This window comes from Ceratina calcarata, unplaced genomic scaffold (assembly GCF_001652005.2).
Source record: "Ceratina calcarata isolate Rehan_Ccalc_2016 unplaced genomic scaffold, ASM165200v1 scaffold588.2, whole genome shotgun sequence".
Taxonomy (NCBI): Eukaryota; Metazoa; Arthropoda; class Insecta; order Hymenoptera; family Apidae; genus Ceratina; species Ceratina calcarata.
This window is the reverse complement of record NW_017177107.1, coordinates 167,570-188,343: the sequence shown is the minus strand read 5'-3', so window position 1 is coordinate 188,343 and position 20,774 is coordinate 167,570. Positions and strand designations below refer to the sequence as shown.

At 39.0% G+C, this 20,774-nt stretch overlaps 1 protein-coding gene across 1 annotated transcript in view; it reads left to right on the top strand.

Moving 5' to 3' along the window:
* Positions 1-20,774, top strand: part of Nckx30C (solute carrier family 24 member Nckx30C) — a 54,368-nt gene that overhangs the window by 26,150 nt on the left and 7,444 nt on the right. The window contains exons 4-6 of the mRNA XM_018032733.2: positions 10,335-10,606; positions 13,765-13,900; positions 15,891-16,143. Coding sequence (XP_017888222.1) covers positions 10,335-10,606; positions 13,765-13,900; positions 15,891-16,143 — 661 coding nt within the window. The remainder of the gene's footprint in view (positions 1-10,334; positions 10,607-13,764; positions 13,901-15,890; positions 16,144-20,774) is intronic.

Below are 20,774 nucleotides of genomic sequence, written 5' to 3'. Positions count from 1 at the left end.
CTTCATCAAGTATGAGGATACATTTATTTAATTTCCAATATATAATGATTTCATACATAGCATGTTTTAATAAAATCATTAAACGAGTTCTTACTTAAAATACTGGTTAACTCATTCTGTACGTTTTCATATTAATAAAATACAGACATATATTCATATTATTTGAAGTAATATTTAGATTTCAAGATCGCATTAAAATGCGCGTGATTCTCGATTATGGATCATAACGGTTAATGGATTAAACGTCACGTTCCGTCTGCCTGCGTCTAAATTGCCGAACAAAGGCCTTGAAACTCTATAGTACAGTCATAGATACACACAGAGCTGTATATAGACTAGTGATCGGGTCGAACGATTAGTTGACTTGTACAATAATTTGATATAGATGTAGCGATCGGTGAACAAATGTGAGTAATGAATAAATGAGTTCGCTTCTGCGAAATCCCTCGCGCGTATTTATAGCATACGCTGAAAGAAATTCAGTCAGTTATTTTCAGTGATCTATATAGAACACTGGATAGAGGATTTGTACTAATGATAATAGTTCTTCCTCAAGTACCTGCGGCCATCTTCGTTAAGGGTTTCTAGTCGTTTTTCTGGGAAGTATCATGAATATGTAACATCATACAATATTTTGATTTCATTTATAAAAAAATATAGATGCGAAAATGATGTAATTGCATCCGTACAAGGGCATTGAATTTTTTATTGGAAGCCCTTTCAGTTGATAGAGGAAATCGAGATGGAAAATGTTGCTCTTGACTCATCCCGATATTTCAATCCGTTCCGAAGATATAGGCTTTCAAAGTTCTAAGCGCAGCGTTTAGTACTACTGGCAGAGTGACCTAGTTACGCGTATGAGCGGAGTGTCTAGGCCGGTTAGTGAAGATTAGGGTAGGTTCGTGAATCGGTCCACGTGCGAGGAGGACAATAATAGCAGCGCCGAAAAACTATGGTTGTCTTCACACGACGATATCTCCGGAACCGGAAGTCGGATCGATATGAATTCAACGCCATTTTAAAGAGGAGGCCTTTCCGCTTCGAACATCGAAAGTCTCATCAATTTATAGTTATTTATCAAATGATAGGAATCAACCTCTATTTTTGGTAGAAACAAAAAAATTGTTCAGGACCTCGTCTCCAAGGATGTATTAAAATATGATTCAAATCCATTATTTTTTTCTCTCGCTGATCACAAACAATAATTACCGTCGGGTATTCAACTTTTGCCTAAACTTGCATTTCTTTCCCCCCTTTCTCACGTGTACAGCGGTACCGAAGCCCTGAGGAATTGGGAAACATGTCCCCGTTATATTATAGAAGGATCGACCAGAAAATTTACGACAGATACGTGTCCTGTTCGCCGGAAATACCGCGGCGAACGCTTGCTATTTGCTACCATAGTCTACCAGGGGGGAATTCGATTTCATCTCTTCCCGGTGCGATGTACGAAACGGTACAAAAGTTCATGATTCGTATATTAAAAATGTTGGTAAGGTAGGGCCTATCATCTTTTTGTTTAAAATATTTTTATTGATATGGAAAATAAAGTGTGTTTTACACGGCGATGTAATAATTTGTTCAAAAGTATGAGAAGATTTTCGACCTTGTAGAATAAGACAACCACCACGAATTCTTTTCACTCGATTGTTTTTTCTTAGTCGAATCGTAAACGAAGGTAGGCATCGCGTGCATTTTCGGGCGAAGTTTATACAAGTGTCTGATATGAGTAATTTTGCTTAAAGTGGGATAAACGAAACAAGAAACGGAGTGGAAAGATCACGGATGGCGTGATCGATAGGAATCTCAATCCAGAAGGTAACCCCCTTGGCATAATCTCGACGGTGAAAATTGATTTTCGGCTTACTCGACACAACGGCGTACGTGTACCGTGGTCGCTTAAATAAATGGGTCAAGTCACGCACGAATGGAAATAAAAGGGCGATCATCAATTAGACAACTCCTTCGCACGTATTCCTCGATGGTCCGTTTGTTAATTAACTGTGGTTTCTGAACGTGCGATGAACAAAGTTTTATCAGGTCACTATGGTCGGCCAAGTTTTAAACAATATATTTGTATCCTCTATGCTTTTTTACACTCATCTTTCTATTGTTATGCGTTAAGGTTTTTCCTCGCTCATCTTTCATCTTGTGCAAAATACGAAATCGAGAAAACCGATTAGCAGAAATATTAAATAATAATTCCTTGGAGTTTTCATTCAAATCTCTCCATCGGCGTCACACATCTTTCTACCTCGCTTTCTCTTCAGAGAGAGTCTCACCGCGAAAGAACGTCATTAATCTCGATTGCGTGAGAAATCGTTCCGTACGCGATTTTCGTTCGATACGCACGGCCGTGTCAGTTCATTTGGAAAGCGAGAAACTTTTTTTTTCTCGTTCCCCGCATTATTCATGTTCGTTTTCGCTTCCTTTTCTTCTCCGTACCCATCAATTTTCCGTTTGCGGCGCGGTCACGAACCAGCGAAACGGAAGGGGGAAACCGATGGTAGAACACAGGAGAGGAGGCACCGGGTGGTTGGTTTCGAATGAATTTGCGGGACGCGTTTCGAGTGTATATCCCCGAGTAGAGGGTGAGTGGCGAGTATGTATCGGGACCCTGACCTAGAAAGCAACCGCGTATCGATCGTAACTAGCGAATACACACTTGGGGCTCGCCTTCCTTTTCCCTTCCTTTAACTCCGGGGGCCTTTAACGTCATCGAGACATCACCTTGCACAGCTACTCGAGATAATATCGTGCCACGAATAACCATCCTTCCTGGCAAAATCGGCCAAAACCATTCTTGCAATGAAGTACCTACTCTTGCCGGTGAACAGTCTTCGATCAAGCGCGTAAGGAAAGTTCAAGTAAATTAAGAGGTACTTAAAACGATCTGGTTATTCAATTTGTCAAACTTAACGAATAATGCTGGCATCGTCTAAAAATATTACGATTTGTCAGAAATCAGAGCTTTATTAATACTTGTTATTTGTACAAGAGAGGACAGTGATTTTGTACAATCAGATTATACTAGAAATTTTATCATGGAAATAGTGGAAACAAATTAGCACTGAAGCTATGTATGAACGAAGACGTCTTCCCACGCGTCTTTTCTTTGCGAGATCTGGTTAACGATTCTGCCTTCTGCTGACGTCATTGATCCAATGTAGTCAAAGGAACAAACTGTCCTTTGCCACTATTCGAGTTTCACATTAGCTCTCTTTGAACACCATCTACCTGGTGTTTCTAATGCTATTACGATGGAAATAAGAAATGTTGTTATTAGTTGTCACAAGAGCTTAACATTGAGAAAGAGTTCGACTGAACTTTTTACCAGGGATAGTACTTCAAACCTCGTTCAGAGATCTGTGAGCGTGCAAACGAGGCATGATTTCGTTGAACGACCGTTGCGATACGGTGCGACTACGTTGCAAAGATAACCAATGGAATCAAGTTATAGGGATCTCCTTCGAGTATCCTCGAGTGATAAAATTTTCTTCCTCGATGACGAAAACAGTTTTCTTCTTGAAAAATGTTGAAGAATATCACCAGTTGACATTTCGAGGGTACGAGGCTGGATATTCCTGTTCTATTATATCATGCTGATCGCGATAGGTCGTGTATATTTCATCTCCGATAGATTTGCAATGCAAATATAGTGCACGTTTGCGAGAGATGCAGATTTAATGTCACGTTGATAATTGGATATTAATAATCTGCCGAATAATATCTTTTTTAGGACGAGTCTGTACGGTTTCTATAATTGCACAGTAGCTATTTCTTCTGATACATTAAATACGTAAGTCTTTTTATCGTTAATCTTCTTTTAAAAGATCTTTCGATATATTTTTTGATAAGAAGAAAACTGAAAACGATGCGACAGCTATGTTATATATCGATAAGACAGTGGATCTATAACGAGGCACGTATTTAAGCTGCAGAGCTAGCCGCCGTCGAGTGGTTCTCCAATACACCAAGCGGTATACTTCTTTCGTATACGTCAGTCGAAACTTCTCCCAGTCGAACGTGTTATATTTATAATGAACCAGTTCGCTCGGTTTTTTGATAACTCGTTCGAGAGCAAGAGGCAGATAAGTGATTGTGGCGGAAGACCAATTGAAATCCCCAGTGACTTTGCCTGGATAGGTACCGCGAGAGTGATTTTATTGAAAATCCGGTCCACACTTTTCAAGACTCTCCCGTGAGTTACAGTCGTGATTAGCTTTCCTAATGGTAGCTCTGTAGGGATGATATTAACAAATTGGGACGCGTCGCACCGCTGTGCGCCTTTAATTCCTCGCTCTTTGCTTTCGAACTCGTCTCCGGTGGTTAATGTCCCGCCGTACTTTTACTTAATTCTGAGCTCCGTTATATAGCCTTCGTTCTATTTACAGAGAAGAACGAAGCTCTCTCCTCGAGTTTGTCCTAAATGTCAGACCCCGCCCTCGGTTCCCCACCTCCGCGTTCAAAGAAGTATCGTCCGAGAGTAGGCAGTTGCCTTTTTTTTTACGATGTGCATTTTGTTGGATTTAAGATTAAGAATTTCGAGAGACAGAAGTATACGAGGTGACCTTCTTAGAAGCAGGTTCAGGCAACCAGTGGCCATCAATCACGTCCGCGTTTGCATTACAATTATCTGGCACCTACGTCTAATCGCTTACACGCAACAACCCCTCGCGAGAATCCGACACTGTCGAAAAGGTGAACGATACAGCCGATCGATACTGTACATTTAACGTTGTTCCATTTTTCAGACGAACCTTATTCTCCTCATAATTATAATTTCTTTCAGTTTCTCTTAATCCTTTATAGACGACAAGAAGACAAACTTCGTTATCGTTTTCTTTTTCTAGTTAAACATAATATTACTTTTAAAAAATCAGTAAACTTCTCTCTTACTATTCTTTAAATAATATTTTATTGTAACTACAGTTTTTAATATTATTTTGAACCATATCCAATTCAAAGTTAACGTTAGACTCTCCTGCAACTTCCTACAATATTTTTCAGAACACCGAGAGCTCATTATTTCTTCCATTTCTTCAGCGTTCTGCATTTCCGCCGTTGAAAATGAAATTTGGGAAAGGATGACGGGATTGCCACGTCGCGATGTCGGGGCTTAATTTTCTGGATAATTTGCTGAACGACGTTGGGAGCCATTATCTCTCGACGTTACGTTAGCTAGTTTATTCTGCTATCCTACTTTAATGAGTGATCAGCCCTTAGGAGTTGAAGAAAGAAAATGGTTTTTGGAATAGATAATACGATATTAATCTTTGAACTTTACAAGAAACCAATAAATTAATTTTTAATAAGAATAAGATTTCTGTCTGTTAGCTGTACAATATTAAGAAAAATTATCATTAAAAAGTATGGATTATTGTTATATCAAATTAAGAAATAAAATCTTCAATTCATTCGGTAAAGAATAGGTCACATAGAAAAGAAGGTAAATACATTTCTTGCGCACGACTCGCTGCATCCCAGTGACAATCTCATCCAAACAATTTCGTTCTATTTGTTTCCTCTTTTTTTCTCTAATAATATTCGTGGGAGGGGGCGAATAGGAGAAGTTGCTGGAAAGATGAAAAGTTTTTAGAGAAAAAATAAGTTGGCGGAAGTATTGAAGTTCTGTTATTCCTGGAGTAAGTTGCGTTTTTTGGTCTCGGTGGATGATCATTGGGACATGGTTCACGGAACCAAATAAAAATAACAATTTGTACTTATTTAAAGTTTTTACAATTATGTTCTTTTTGAGACTGTTAGCAAAAAGTGTACAATAATACAATTAGTTCTTATTTTTATTGAATTGAACGATAACTTGTTGTAACAACATATCCAATAAAAAGCGGTGGCTACTTAATTCTTCGAAACAATCACATTTTAGAATCCGTGTTCACACGAGTGGAAGCACTTGTTTGCTTTTCAACTGATGAGAAGCAGCTTGTAACCGTTCCCTTTCGGCCTGTTCCGATTTCGAAAGGCGGTTGCAGTTCGATTTAATTGTTCTACAAAACCGGAGCGTGTCCGCTGAACAAACCTAGCCTGATCGAGTTTTGTAGGTTAATAGGTAACACTTCGGCTGACCCGCGCGGGATTATTCTACTTGATCCGGCGCGGCCTCTCTTCCTTTCTCTCTTTCTCTTTTCTTTACCCTTTCCAAGCTTAAAATTTCCATTCCTAAAGAACTACTCGTGTTCTTTCAGCTTTAAGCTGCAGCATATAATTTTTTTAAATGCCATGCTCAAACACGACAAATGTAATTTCTGTAGTATATGATATAATAATAAAAATAATTCATCACTTATTTTAACGCATCTCTAAATGTTTACATAATTTCATTATCCCAGATATATTGCACTATGAATTTAATCGAGGATTCAGTACTAAAAACAAGAATCAGTGAAAATGCAATGGTAAATATAATATTACAACGTCACTGGTCGTTGTAGCGTTAGCGTTAATCTGTTTAAGTTAAAGTGATCACGGGATTCGCACAGGCTTTCCTCCAGCTGGAGTTGTTAACATTTACCCACTTCGTGGCTCGCGTCATCTTTGTTTGTTTTGTCCCGTTCGTTTCACCAGAGAGCTTTTTTTTAGCCGCGATCCATATCGCTGGACGAGTGTGTAACTAGCCACTTGCTTTGTAATTTATCAAATGCTACATCTACTACATTGTTGATTTCTGCTTTCGTCTCTTAATCTCTGCACCACAAACCGGTCTTAATTGAGTCTCATAGAAAAATGGATTTTTAAGTTTTCAAGGTAAAATTTAATAGAAGAATTTATACGTTTTCAATTCGTCTCGTTAGTTTCCCTTCCTTCTTTATATCGCTAAGACGTCTCTATTGTTTCCATACGCAAACAGTCACACCGTTACAGAATGAAATGCCAAAAGCAAAGAAAGTGGCGAAGCTTAACAGCTTAAAACACGATGACCGTGCGTTCATTCCTCTTGTTCTCCATCACCAGTACCTCTCTCCTCTTCTGCGCATTTCTGTTCTTTATGCCTCTTCCCACCCAGCTCGAGGTAGCTTAGGGGTCGATACTTTCATCGCAGTTGGATTCCTAGCCGACGGCTTTCCTCCGCCTTCCTTTTCTCGCCTCGTTTCTAGCTTCGAGAATGAAGGCCACTCACCGCCGGGGCTCCTCTTTTTTTCGCTTTTATCTGTGACCTAGTGCGGGTCCCCACGCGACTGGTTCAAACTAATCGTCGAATTACGTCTTCTTCCTATTCCTCGCGGCCTTCGCTTCGCATATGAGCTTTCTTTCACCGAGACCAATCAAAGTCTCGCAATATTTCATGCGTCTATTTCAGACTGATGCAAATGAGGGAAAAACGAGGATGTAAAAATGTGAATAGTACGTCGATACGGATAAGAAATTGTTCTTACGTCACCGTCTCCTTTGATATCGTGTTTCTAGCGTCTCAATATCGCGTTGAAAAGGAACGAGCGGAGTGTATCAAACGAGCCATTGCGTACCGTATAAATTACTGTTGTCTTTTCTCACTCTGACTCGTTAAATATTGTCTCAGTCTCACGTAAGTAAATTCTCACGCTTCTCGTAACTCGGGATTCCGGTTTCGCGTAATTCTCATCCCTTAATTCATCCCCTGTTACCCGCTGTAGTATGTAGTCAATTTGTACGACGTCCCTCGACGTCGAGTATGGGAAACAGCCATGAAACACTCGACGACTCGTTCGTCAAGAACCTAGTCAAACTTTCCAGTTCTTGCAAATGTGAAAATGTAGACGCTATGTTTATTTGTTTTATTAGCGTTGCAAAATAATTTCATTCTACATTTTTAATTTATCACGTGAAATTCCTAAATTGCGCCACATTGATTTTAAACAACTTGAAGAAGTACTTATTAGGGTTTGATTTCGTTTATATTTTCATGATACTACCGATCTAAGTACACAACTACTGTATTAATTGCCGTAAAGCCTTCACACATGCATTGTTCATAGCCTCTTGAGCTTTAAACTAATAATTTCGCCCCTGGCTACCAACATGTACGGCAAAGAAGATCTGATTTCGCACTTATATGCAAGATACTAGGTCAAAAGACAGAACTCGACAGGTCGGGAAAGAATGGCGAGTAGAACACTGAAAGTCGGGGGCACGATATGAAAGTATCTGTCTAGCCGGAGGCTACCTCATTTGCTATTTATCTCGTTTCTCTTTCCCCTTTGTTATTTCTTCTACGTTTTCCTTTTACCCTATATAAATATACGTGCATATGTGCATACGAGGTACATTACGCGGGTGACACCCAATCGTGCACCGGCTCCTGCGGGTTTCTTTTTTTAACATACATTGTTAGTCGTGTTTATTGATCAACCCAATGGCCTGAAGAGAACTTTATTTAACACTTTCTTTTAAATATTAAATTGGTGCACATGAAACGTCACTCGGTTTTATTTTCCAAATGAAAATTGTTATGAATCAAATAAAACATGGAATAATTTAATCAGAAATAAATTACATACTTCAGAGAAATTTATAATAACGTCATTAAAATTTTATTAGATAACATTGTAATGTAATTATTGACTAATATGATAATTGGAACGTTAATTAGTTTTATACAATTTGTTTATAATTCTATGGAAATATTATTGTACCTAACGCTAACAGAAATTTCGTTTAATTAATGAATCGGAGTTATTTCCTCTTTAATCACCATTAATTAAAATCGATTTCAGAAGGGGGAAATTATTTTCCACATAAAGAATAAGTCCTTATCAGAGATATTCAGGTTCAAAAGATAAGAAGTGGGCTCGTTATGAACTTCATTCATATGACAAGATCAATACAACAGACGACAGAAAATTGTAGCTCTAATCCGTTTATAGTAATTTTCTTAAACACGATTTGCCAACCGTTTTAGTCACGCATAATGGCATTCGACTAGGACAATCCAATTGTCCAGCGATCGCGCGAGTTAAACTTGTTTACGGAACAAACGGCTCCAGCACCTAGCAACGTCCCGTGTAAAACGGTACTATTACATATTCGTTAATACCATTTTGTAGTCGTTGGTTTTAATCGAATAAACTAGCATCCTTCTTTTCATATATGTATATTGCTTCAACGTTTGATGAAGGTATAGAACTATGAAGCCTCTCATTTCTAAGTGTTAGCCAAATTAAAGTGAAGAATATACAGATAATACTTTACTTATATATTAAACAATTTACAAGAACAATATCTTTCGAAATTACTTCTCACCATCGTGAGTAGCGCGACGAAATTGAATGCTACCATCGTACTACGGAATGGTTAGTGTATTTACAGATCGTTAACAGTTGAGATGGGTAAGCTCGCAAAATAGATCAAAAAACGGTAACGGTTACGTAACATAAGACTGTTTGAGGTAATCGCGCGAAGTAAAACGGTACATGTATAGCGGCTTTGAATGACTTCTCGCTCATAATTATTTCGTAGTTTCAGCTTTAGCAAGATTTTAAGTGCAAGCTTGAAATGGAATGGACAAGTATGCATATAGATTCGTGGGCTTCTGTGTCTTGCGCGGTCCGTAACAAATTCAGGACGTCTGTGAAACGATATCGATGTTGGAGTTTGTACATTGGCTACGAACCCTTCCAGGGAAGTTTTTCGCTTGCGAGTTGCACTTACTATAATAATAACACAGCGGATAGAGCGGGTCATGAGCGTCGATCATTTCTTCTTTTACCCGACACGAATCATTACCCTTCCATCAACGAGAATAGTTACCATCGGCCCCTAAACGAGCGTGATTCTTATAATAATAAACATCCCCGCGTTAGAAACGAGTAGGCGAGTTTCGTTCTATTCCAAGCTCGCTTATAAATAATCTTATTAGAAAGAATAAGTATGGCCGTTCGTGGCAATTAATTTTAGCATTTCGATGCCTGTGACTCGATAGCGTAGAAAATTGAATTCAAGTTATAAAATGTGATATCTTCAAGTCACTGGAAATTAAGATTTTATGCATGCATAGAAAATTATGTGAAATATTAAATGGTACGTGCATATAATCATGTTTAAACTATTTAGACAAAAGTTCTTAAATTGATACCGTAAATGTTTTATTTTGCATAAAAATCCGCAGTATACTGATATTATATCTCTTTTGAGTTGCAGATTCACTAAATTTAAAATATTCGAAAACAGTTGTACAATCCCAATTGAAGAAGAATATTTAATCAGTATCATGTCGAAATCATGAAAAATGATAATCAGTGACTTGATGGTAACCCGGTAGCGAAATTAAGTAGATAAACAATAGTACCGACCCTTCGGTGTTTTTCCTCATTAACCTGCATCTCTCTGGTGCTGTTCAGGCAAAGTGGACGAGAAAGCGACACAACTGCACGCGATAGCGTCGCTGAAGGTGCTGTTGGACGCAACGAAGTCGCAAAACGGTGCGGCTACGTCGACCGCCGCCCATTACTCCGGTGGATCGTCGAAAGAGACCACTCTGCAACTGCAGCAGGGTTCGCAGGGTACCACCAGGACCACCACCACGACGACGACCACCGCCGGCACCACAGCCGGCATCCAGGAACTTCCCAACGGCGGTATAGCAACCGGCCTCGACGCGGGACTCGATTCGGTAATTGCTAACATTCGACGAATGCCTACGATCGCCTCCTCCGATTGCGATTCCGAGATTTCCGAACACGTTTCCTTTCAACCCCCCTACCGATCACTCAATATACAGAGTGTGTCACAAAAAATCGTCGTCTACAATGATTCTATTAGACAACCGTTTAAAAACGAATTGCAATTTGTGAAAATGCAAAGTGTATCAATGAGCTACATAAAGTAAAACATCTTCCAATCCTAATGAAACATAAGAACAATCAATTACTCTGTATTGAATCACTTTGAAGAGTGTCTCTTAATGTAATATTTGATAGATAATTTCGTAAAAATGAATTAGTTTATTTCTACTCATATTTGAATTTATTGAGTAGCATATTAATATTATAAATATTCAATGCAGAACTGATTCTCACAGAGCATTACAGATATCATATGTCAGATACAGATTCAGCAGATATACAGCTCAAGATAAAATCATTGAGAAGAGAAGGTTAATTAAGACTTAACGAAGTTTCTTCGTAAAACTTAAGTCTCACTGAGTCGCTAATCGCAAAAATCTCGAACTCTAATACACCAGCCATCCTTTAGAAACCACGATCTGTTAGTCGGAACTGCCGATATCAGCCGCATTTCTAAAACCGTGCCAACTCTCAGAACTGGCAACGTTAGCCGCAATGCTGGCGAAATGTCGCGTCGTCGACTGCGAATTTCCACGTAGACAGGAACCGCCAGAAAGTGCGACTAGTTAGTCCTATGGAACAATGTTCACCGCGATAATGCGGGAATGTTGATGTCACCCTGCTTTCTGGAGGCGGCAGAAACCAACATCGAGATCGACATTTGCGAACGAACCGAAAACAGAGTGCGAGAGAGACAGAGAGAGTTCCGTGGCGTATTTTTCGCGAACACAGGATCGTAATTTAAATTCGTTTCCCGTCACGAATCACGGCTGCCGAGATCCGTTCGTTTTCCGTTTCGTCCTACCCTCCTATACCCGCCCCACGACCCTAAAATAACTGCAGTCACTGTCCGGACCTCAACGAGCAGGCCAATTATCGTCTATCGATCGTATCGAGACGACCAGTCTCGCGAATCAACGAACTGTTTCGACGTCGAATACGAGGTACGAACCTTCACGCCTGTCGTTTCTTGTTCCTCGCGCCAATGCGATCGAGAAAGACACCGGAAAAGCCTGATGCCACTCAAACATTTCGATCGATCACCACTTAGAAAATTTATTTCTTAAATTGCGTTTATCTAACCCACGTACTAAAATCAAAATATTTGTTGTCGACCCTTTCGAACAAGACCAAATGTCGAATGTCGCTCAATCTGGAAACGCAATCACAGTGTCATTGCTCCTTATCTAAAATCCTGTCCATTCTCACGGACGTGGATAAATGCTTGATAATTCGTAAATGGTACGCGATTATTCGATGGGTAAAAATGTACCAAGAGACAGATTATTTTCCAACTAGTCGACCTCCGACAAATGTCCGTCTTCCTCCCCGACCCGACCAGTAGTCGTGGGTAACGAAGACATTTATAGTCGAGGAACATCATGACAATAGGTGGGCGTCAGAGAAATTAGGTCGTTTCGGTATAGGGAGAGAGCTAGTCAGGCCAAGCAATTGCGAAGAGTGGCTTTTCCTCGGAGCGAGACTTTCGTTTTTTTGAACAATTCGCCGTCAATGTCGGCCTCGAGCCTCGTTGCTTTCAACTTAATGTCCTTTGTGGTCGACCTTACGAAGAGACTTCCTGTCCTTTCCACCGGAAAAACATGATCGTTCGGCGAAAGTAACGTCCCGTGAAATAGTGCCGATCCTCGACCTAACGCGTCATTCGGTTTTCCCATTTTCACGGTCGCGTCACATTCGCAGAATTTCAAGTCGATGGTACCATACACTTTTATCATCCCCACCAGTCATCGAAGGATCTCCTCTATTTCATTCACAGTTTCTCTACTTTCAAGTAGTTCCAACCGACTGAACTAAACTAAACACTGAGTAATCCTTAGAAAGTTCCCTTAACATGATAAGTTCCCAAAGTGGTGTAATCGTATTAGAGACACATAAAGTTACATTTTAACTCATAACTAGTAGACTGTGTTCGTAGTACGATAGAAAAACTATAAGTTCGGTAAACTTTTTATTATACTAGACGAATATAAATGTTTTGAATGAATGGCCGCGGTTAAAGTCAGGAAAAAGCCAGACGATTGAAAGCAGTTTTTCCACCGAACCAGAAATTGCTAGCGCACGACGAGCTTCTTCCTAGATATTAGGCTGGGTAGTCCGGGGGTGAGGGCACGCGCGCGACTCTGCAGGGTGGGTATTCTCAAATCTCTTTGTCCTAAATGAGTGAGAAGGCCTTTTCATTTTGAATGCACCGCGAATCTGGGTCAATTCTGGCTACACCCGGCGTCGTCGTTGCGCTACTACACATCGCCTATTTCAGTCCCTCTTTTACCCCCGGGTAATCGAAACAAAGTCACCAACCGATGGCTTTCTCGTTACTCTTCAGTTCGGCGTTTTTTGCCATGATTCCATCTCTCTCTCTCTCTCTCTCTCTCTCTCTCTCTCTCTCTCTCTCTCTCTATCCTTTCAAGATCGCGTATCTCTTTCTGTATCTTATCAACAATCAAGTTAAATAGCTGTTAAAATACTTCAAATCACCAATAAATGTTAAAAGTAATAGATAAGAATTTTAATAAGCAGAATACGAAACATTAAGTTCTATTATTTGATGCTCCTTCTACTAAAAAAACTGACTTTTGGCCAATCACTTCAGCTTGTAAAGACGTAGCGTCAGAATTATCAACGATGCTCTCAGAAAATCGTTTTGTTGCCTATTGTGGTGGAGAATTATTCAGCCAGTAAGGATTACCGCTGGAAAATCCAAACACCTACGAGGCCATTGTGAGCGGTTAATACAAGGGTTGGTTCCGGTTTTGTGCTCTTGCCGTGTGACAGCACGCGGTTTCTAGAGGTCTGTCTCCTTGAGAGCTTTATTGTAATTTGCGGTAATAAGCGTCTATGTTACGGCTCAGGAAAATCTAACAAAATATGAATACTACTTGAAAGTGTTAAGTGTTAGCGACATTTAGAGAACAAGTTCCTCTGGATTATTTTTCCTGAGAGGAGACGATTTGGTGATTGGTTACAGGGAGAGGAGGATGAACGTCCGGAGGCCCTGGACATGGGCTGGCCCAGCAGTCCCAGGAAGAGGCTAACTTATATTCTAGTGGCACCGATTCTGTTCCCTTTGTGGTTAACGTTACCAGACACAAGGACACCAAGGGGTAAGTAGTAAAAAGTATATTTTATCATACTTCCCATATTTGGACATTTTGTTTTATAAATGAGCGTGAGTTGCATTAAACATATAAATCATTTTAATTTTTTAATTGTGTTATAAAAAGATTCCAAACATATAAATCATTTTAATTTTTTAATTATGTTATAAAAAGATACATCGTACAAAAATTCAATTCTTAATCGAACTATTTCGTATGCACAATCGCATCGTACTTTATAACCGAGTTCTCATATTCTTGTCAATTTTAATTAAACGCACTAATTGGAGAGATCTCAGGTAATTGCATTTTGCCGTCGCAAGTATGCTCATGACTCTGAATGAGAATATGCTCCTTTGCTTTAACGGCAGTTGCGCCGCTAAAATGGTTACAATGCTTAGGGAACGTAATCTTTGTAGACAAGTGGTTAGCCGATTTACCCGAGCCGACGAAATCATTGTTTTGGCGTACTTGGAACGGTAATTCAATGAGCGATCCTTCCCCTTTCGCTCGTCATTCTTGTCGCTTCGCTGCTGCTTGGAACAATACACCAAGTATTTCTCAAAAATAGATTCTACGAACCTTCGTTCCGTATAGTTCACCAATGCGACGAACAACCGGAACCGTTTATTTCCGTCCGTCTGTTCAATATTTAAACGCGAATCTTCGATCGCGTCCGTCACCATGCAGGAATATTCCACTGTCTTTTAGAAATACGACTATCAAATTCCGATTGTTCAATTATTAAAATTGGTCGTTTGACTATCGTCTTTTCAAACTTGATCCTAATCTGTTGTCGTTCTTTGCATACCCCACTTTCTAAAAGATATCTGGAAATAGTCAGACTTTTTAATATTGGAGTAAATACGTAAATCTAACACTTAAAATTATAAAGAAGCGTCTCATTATAATCCACTTTTTATCGATCTTTCTGTTCAACCAAAGCAAGGATTCTACTTGAATTTCAACGGTATATTTCAATGTCGCGGACACAGGGTCACCGTCGATGGCTTTAGAATCGAGCGCAATTAAATCAGACTTTAAGATGGACGCGGCTGACTGTACGTAGATACGCGCTTCTCTGTTATTCAAAACGGTTTCCTAGGCCGCTATCAATCACGGGACGTTGGTGCATTATCAGGGCCTATTAACGGTCTGTATTTCAGCGCGACACAATGCCACCCACGAAAGATGATATTGACACGCTAATTTCGAATCGACGACTGATTGTTGCTTCACTCCCTGCCATTCATTCGCCTTTCATTGTTACTGAAAATTGCGACGCGGCCTCGTCGATTACGATTTATACTCATCGATACACTCGGGAAGGACACATCTCTCATTGTCAAGAATTAGTTACCTACCATTGTATTTTATTGTTATGCCATAATCTCCACATCAAGCAATCAGTTAATCCATTTGCATCATTATCGTATATACATAATTCAGAATTTTTTATTTCGTTATACCGACGATTATATGACACATTATGTTAATTACCATATCATTTATTGTAGTAACTATTACATTGGACATTGTGCACGGAACATTTATGTGGAATTATTTTTACTACATATAAACGTATTAGATGATTAATTACAATCTTTTCGCGATGTTACAGTGATAATTAAAAGGGTGTATGCAAAAGTCAATGCTTTTTTTCTGCTAATTATAATTGAACACACATAACTTTCCTGTCGAAGGAAAGGAACTATATGTAGATTTTGCAATTATCTTGATTGAAAGTACTGGCATGACAAAGCCAGTGTCTCTTCCAGCTTTCGCGGAAGCCCAAGTACTTACACTTGCAGATAATTCAAATTCAAAACTCAATTTCCGAGGCAACACTCCTCGAAAAGGAAGAGAAAAGAGAGAAAAAAACGGGAGTTGCCAAATGGAAAGAAAGGAGATTAGATTTAAAAAGAAATCTCCTTTCAAGTTTCAGAACGTTGAAGAGATTTTCTAAAGTTCGCCCCAATTCGTTTGTTTGTTACAGGGAAAAAGTTCTTCGCGGTGACGTTCATCGGTTCAATCTTCTGGATTGCGGGGTATTCGTACCTGATGGTTTGGTGGGCGAATGTAGTCGGCGATACAATTAAGATCCCGCCGGAAGTAATGGGTCTGACGTTCCTCGCCGCCGGAACCAGCATTCCGGATCTGATCACTAGCGTGATCGTCGCACGGAAAGGATTCGGCGACATGGCCGTATCAAGCTCCGTCGGGAGTAACATTTTTGACGTGACCGTTGGGTAAGCACATATTTTTCTCTTGTGTAAATATATATAGGTACATATTTTGAAAAAATATGCTATTTCGTTATCAAAATTTATTTCTATTCTGCATACCGAGAAAACTATCGACGTCAACTTTATTTGCACACAGTTGTCTGATATTAAAAAGTTGTAAGTGATCTTTGAAAAATTAAAAATAGCACACGTAAGCTATCATTTTGCGTGTGTGTACATTATGGTATGAAATAGATTTCCAATTCCACACGGATTTTCTCTTCACCATTTCGAAATTTCCATAGAGAAGGTCTTTTGAGCTGAGTGGAACACGTCTGTTTCATGGGAAATAAACAAGAATTCAATGGAGAATGTATCCACGATCATCCCTGTAATGTTTGTAAATGTGGATATACATCGAACAAATCTATGATTTAATTATCCTAATTATAATTTAAGATTAATTCTTTGATCGATCGAATACAAATGAAGATAAGTTAAAACACTCAAATATATTAATCGTTTCTCCTAATGGACCGAATGAAACTACAAATATTTCAAAATACTCCGTACGTTGAAAGTGTTAGAACCGTAAAAAGGAAGTTTGTTGTTAAAGAGAACAAGAGATCCCTCGAACATCGAGAGCAAGAGTTCCGTTTCCTCTTCGCTCCAATCTGGACGAGATAATTTAGCGGTATTTGTTTTCTCCGCAGTCCGATGTATATAGGTCGTATATGGATTTACGTGGCTCGGTTATAAGCGACCATCGCTTACCATTTATCGAGGTCATCGGTTATGGCAATTTTCACGCGAGACACACAATCTGCCTCCGATATAAAAGCGAAAATCATCATTAATTGTATGAGATATTCGAAAGGAAATCTTCTATCTTCACTTAAATATCTGTAATGTAAAATCAACTCTCTTAAGTATACTAATCAGTAAATTACGAACTTTATACATCTACAGAATGTGCATAAAATAGAACAATATATGTAATGTATAACAACATAAGATAATAAAAAGTGCATGCATATCACAATGCTCAAATGATAAAAAAAAACTTATATTCAAGTCACATTTTTTTAATGTCTTATTTTGCATTAAAACCCGCAGTTTATTAATCAGTAATCATATATTTACTGTAAAGAAAAACATGATCGCATCATCTTGTCCCGAAGAATTTTTCATCTCTAAGGAAACTACATTGAAACTTAATTCAGTATCTTTGTCCTAATATAATTTCGAGGAATTTACATGATATAGAGAATGGCTATCACATTATTTTTTAAAAGGTAATTAATAAGTGTAACGTCATTTTGGGTTTATGTAATCTCTTGTTATCTCTACCAGACCTCGTCCACTATTTTTTCCATGAAATCAAGAACTCTATTAGATGGGTTCGAGTCCTAAGAGGTACAGCGTGAACAATTAGAAGAATTTAATCTCCGCCTCGATCGCTCCAAGCGTTGTTATCCCCATTATCTAAGGGACGAGATAAATTTTTGTTGAAGAGATATCTGAAACATATCACATGTACAGAATGGGGCGTAAATTGTAGTACTACCAGGGGAAATTTTCGTGAAAAAAATAAGACAAAAATTAGATATGTCATTTTTTTCATATGAATTTTTATTTACGAAAATATTAATTTTGTAGTTTAAATAATTGAATACGTATTATAATTTCCGTCTTACCCTGTCTAGAAATAATCAATATTCTAGTCGTCTGTATTCATTACTCCTAGATTCTCTTGAATGAATTACGGACGGACTCGCAGAATACTTGCTCTTAAAGAAATTCAAAATCAAAGAGAATGTACGATTGCTTATGATGCTCGCCAAGAGGAATAGACGCGCGCGTGCACAGTTTGTCCAAATGAAATCTCGACTTTTCCTATCTTCCCGCGTGTTCCGATAACACGCGAAGTTTCAGTAAGACTTTTCTATCGATCGACTACGTAGAAAAAGAGGTGTCTTCGGGAAACGGAAATTGGTCGACGTGGGGAACGATTATTGGTTGAAAAGGAGCTAAAGAAACGGTCGGCTATTGGAAATATCGGAAACGTGTGCACTGGCACAATCTACTTAATTGGATAATATGGACAGCCGGTGTGGAACGGTTTCGATCATACCTGAATTCAATCAAATCGTCCTCTCGCTGTCAATAATGGAACGAGAGAAAGAGAGAGAGAGTTTTTCCATCGTTGCTACTTTATAAAATAACAAGTTTTGCATCAGCTCGTTTAAACTTCAGTGCAGTTCGAGATCGTTTTAAAAAATCTCGGGATGACCTAACGACACGACGCTCTTCAGGAAAAGTCTTGGAAAGTTCCTTCGCGCGACGACAGAAATTATACCAACAGTTACCTAGTTAATAGAACCGACGTAATTACTGGAAACTTTTTATTTACGCAAGCATCTAAGGTATCTTAATGAAGAACATGATGTTATCAAGAAATAAGTAATTCCGTTCGATAAAAGAAACGCGTAGCGATATTTACGTTTTTATGTCCTCCATCTTTCCGAGGGAGGGACATCGTATATTACTAACTGCTGGGAGATAGAAAAATGGAAAAAAGCTGTGAGCTTGCGGTATATTTCAGGTATCCATTATTCCGTGCCAGCTGGAAGACATTTAAATGCGAGGCGATTAAATTATAAAGTTTCGAGAAGCTCGTTAAATCTCAGATATTCTCTCGTAAGTAGAAATAAGAACTTTGGCCAGGTTTCGTGTTCGGCATCTAACTAATAGAAAGCTTATAGATTCGAAATCCCATTCGCAATAAATATTCCGTGTTGACTTTAAAATCCTGACCGCGAAATATTCTTTATCCAAAATACTACGAAAAACATATGAAATATGGGGTTTAGGAGGCACATCTCTAATGACCTTGACCCATTTACCAAGTTTTTAAGATTTTAATTTCTCTTTAAAATATGAACTGATTTATGTAAGGTCTTCTCAATTTATCTAAATTCCATACTCAAATCGTGTACTAAAGTTGCGATCAGCCCCATGAAACAGAAAGTCTCGCGAAATGCATAGCTATAATACATAGAGAAGTTACTTTACTTTGCTACCTAGCATACATACATAAGTATAGTTACTGCCCGCCGCTTTAAAAGTTAGTTATTCAAGGGTACCTTAAACCCCATATTTACCGGAACATGTTTATTAATTGTTTTCCCAACAATAAAGACGTGGTTAGCTTTGGATCTGTTAAAATGCAAAGGATTCAGCAATATTGCGCGAGCGAGGATTCGAACTCATAAATTGGAATCTTGCCGACGATCAAGTAGAGTTGAAAAAGGTAGTACGCGTGGAATTGGTCTTTGCGTCAGCCAGTCCATTGAGGTATCCTCGCTATTTCTCTGTAATAGCGTTTGCCATTCGTTTCTCTCCCTTCTCAGCCACCCTGTATTATTATATTGGCGCGCGGAATAGTAGGAATACCGTGCCAGACGCGACTCATTTCACGACGATGATCCATTGCTGAAGTCTCTTCCTCTGGCAACGAATCCAGCAATATTTTTTCGGTCATGACCCTTCAGATCGAGTTCGCTTCGTTCTCCGTTACGATATTTCCTCGAAGAAAAAAGAACAGGAGAGAACTTCGGTGAGGATGCGAAGCAAGTCGTTAGGAATAATTGAGTTAATTAATTTAATCGCCTTAATGCCAGATGCGAAGATAAATTTCGCCAAGTTACCCTCGAAACTGGAACGATAGCGATCTTTCTACACCACAAAATTCATCGTGTATTCGAGATTAACGCTTATTCACTCCTCATTAAATAAACGCAACAATAAAAATTCGCTATAATGATCCAATTTGCGAATAGCTCCTTACAATTTAGAATTGAAGAATTCGAATTCTTTTATAATCTAACAATTATTTAACGAATGTAATTTCAATTTTTGTAGTTTTCTATATGTACAAAGACAACTAGAATTTGTATATTTAATATTTGGCAAATGAGATGAGTAAATAGTAAACCAAAATGTAGGGGCTGAAGAAGAGGTTTTGAAGGGTTGTAGTATCTGTGGGTATGATGCTGTTAGTGACAGAACCGCACAATCTCTTTCCGGTATCTAATACCTCTCATACGCATGATTTCGCAGCAGAGTCGTTCCGTTCGGCAATCGAGCCGATCGAAGATCGATTCGGTCTAACGCATTACCCGTTGTACCAATGCCAGCTGGCACTTTGCCCGACAAGTCAGAAAAGCCAGACTTGCACCGTTTTGCTTCGTTCGGGGTTCCTTGCATGAACGAAAAAAAGGGTATGTGCGATCCACAATTCCATTCCAAAGATTATGGCTCGAAATAAAGTCAGGGAAAGGAAAGTAATACGAACCGATCGCGAACGTAATTTATCAAATGCCCGCTTGTAACAGTTTTCCCGTCAATACACCCGCCTGTTTGCGGCTCGGAAGGAACTGAGAGTAAACTGACAAGCAAAAAAGAAAAGTCTTTTGCTTTTCGTGTACATTATCTACTTAAACACATATCTATGTATAGATGTACATAGAAGATGTGTTTCGAAATTCTTTTTTTTCCGAACGAACAATCTCGACCAGAGAGACAAAAGGAGGTCACGGGCCACTCGCTCGAAAAATGTTCCCTTTAAAACGTATATATGTATCAGAAGGAAA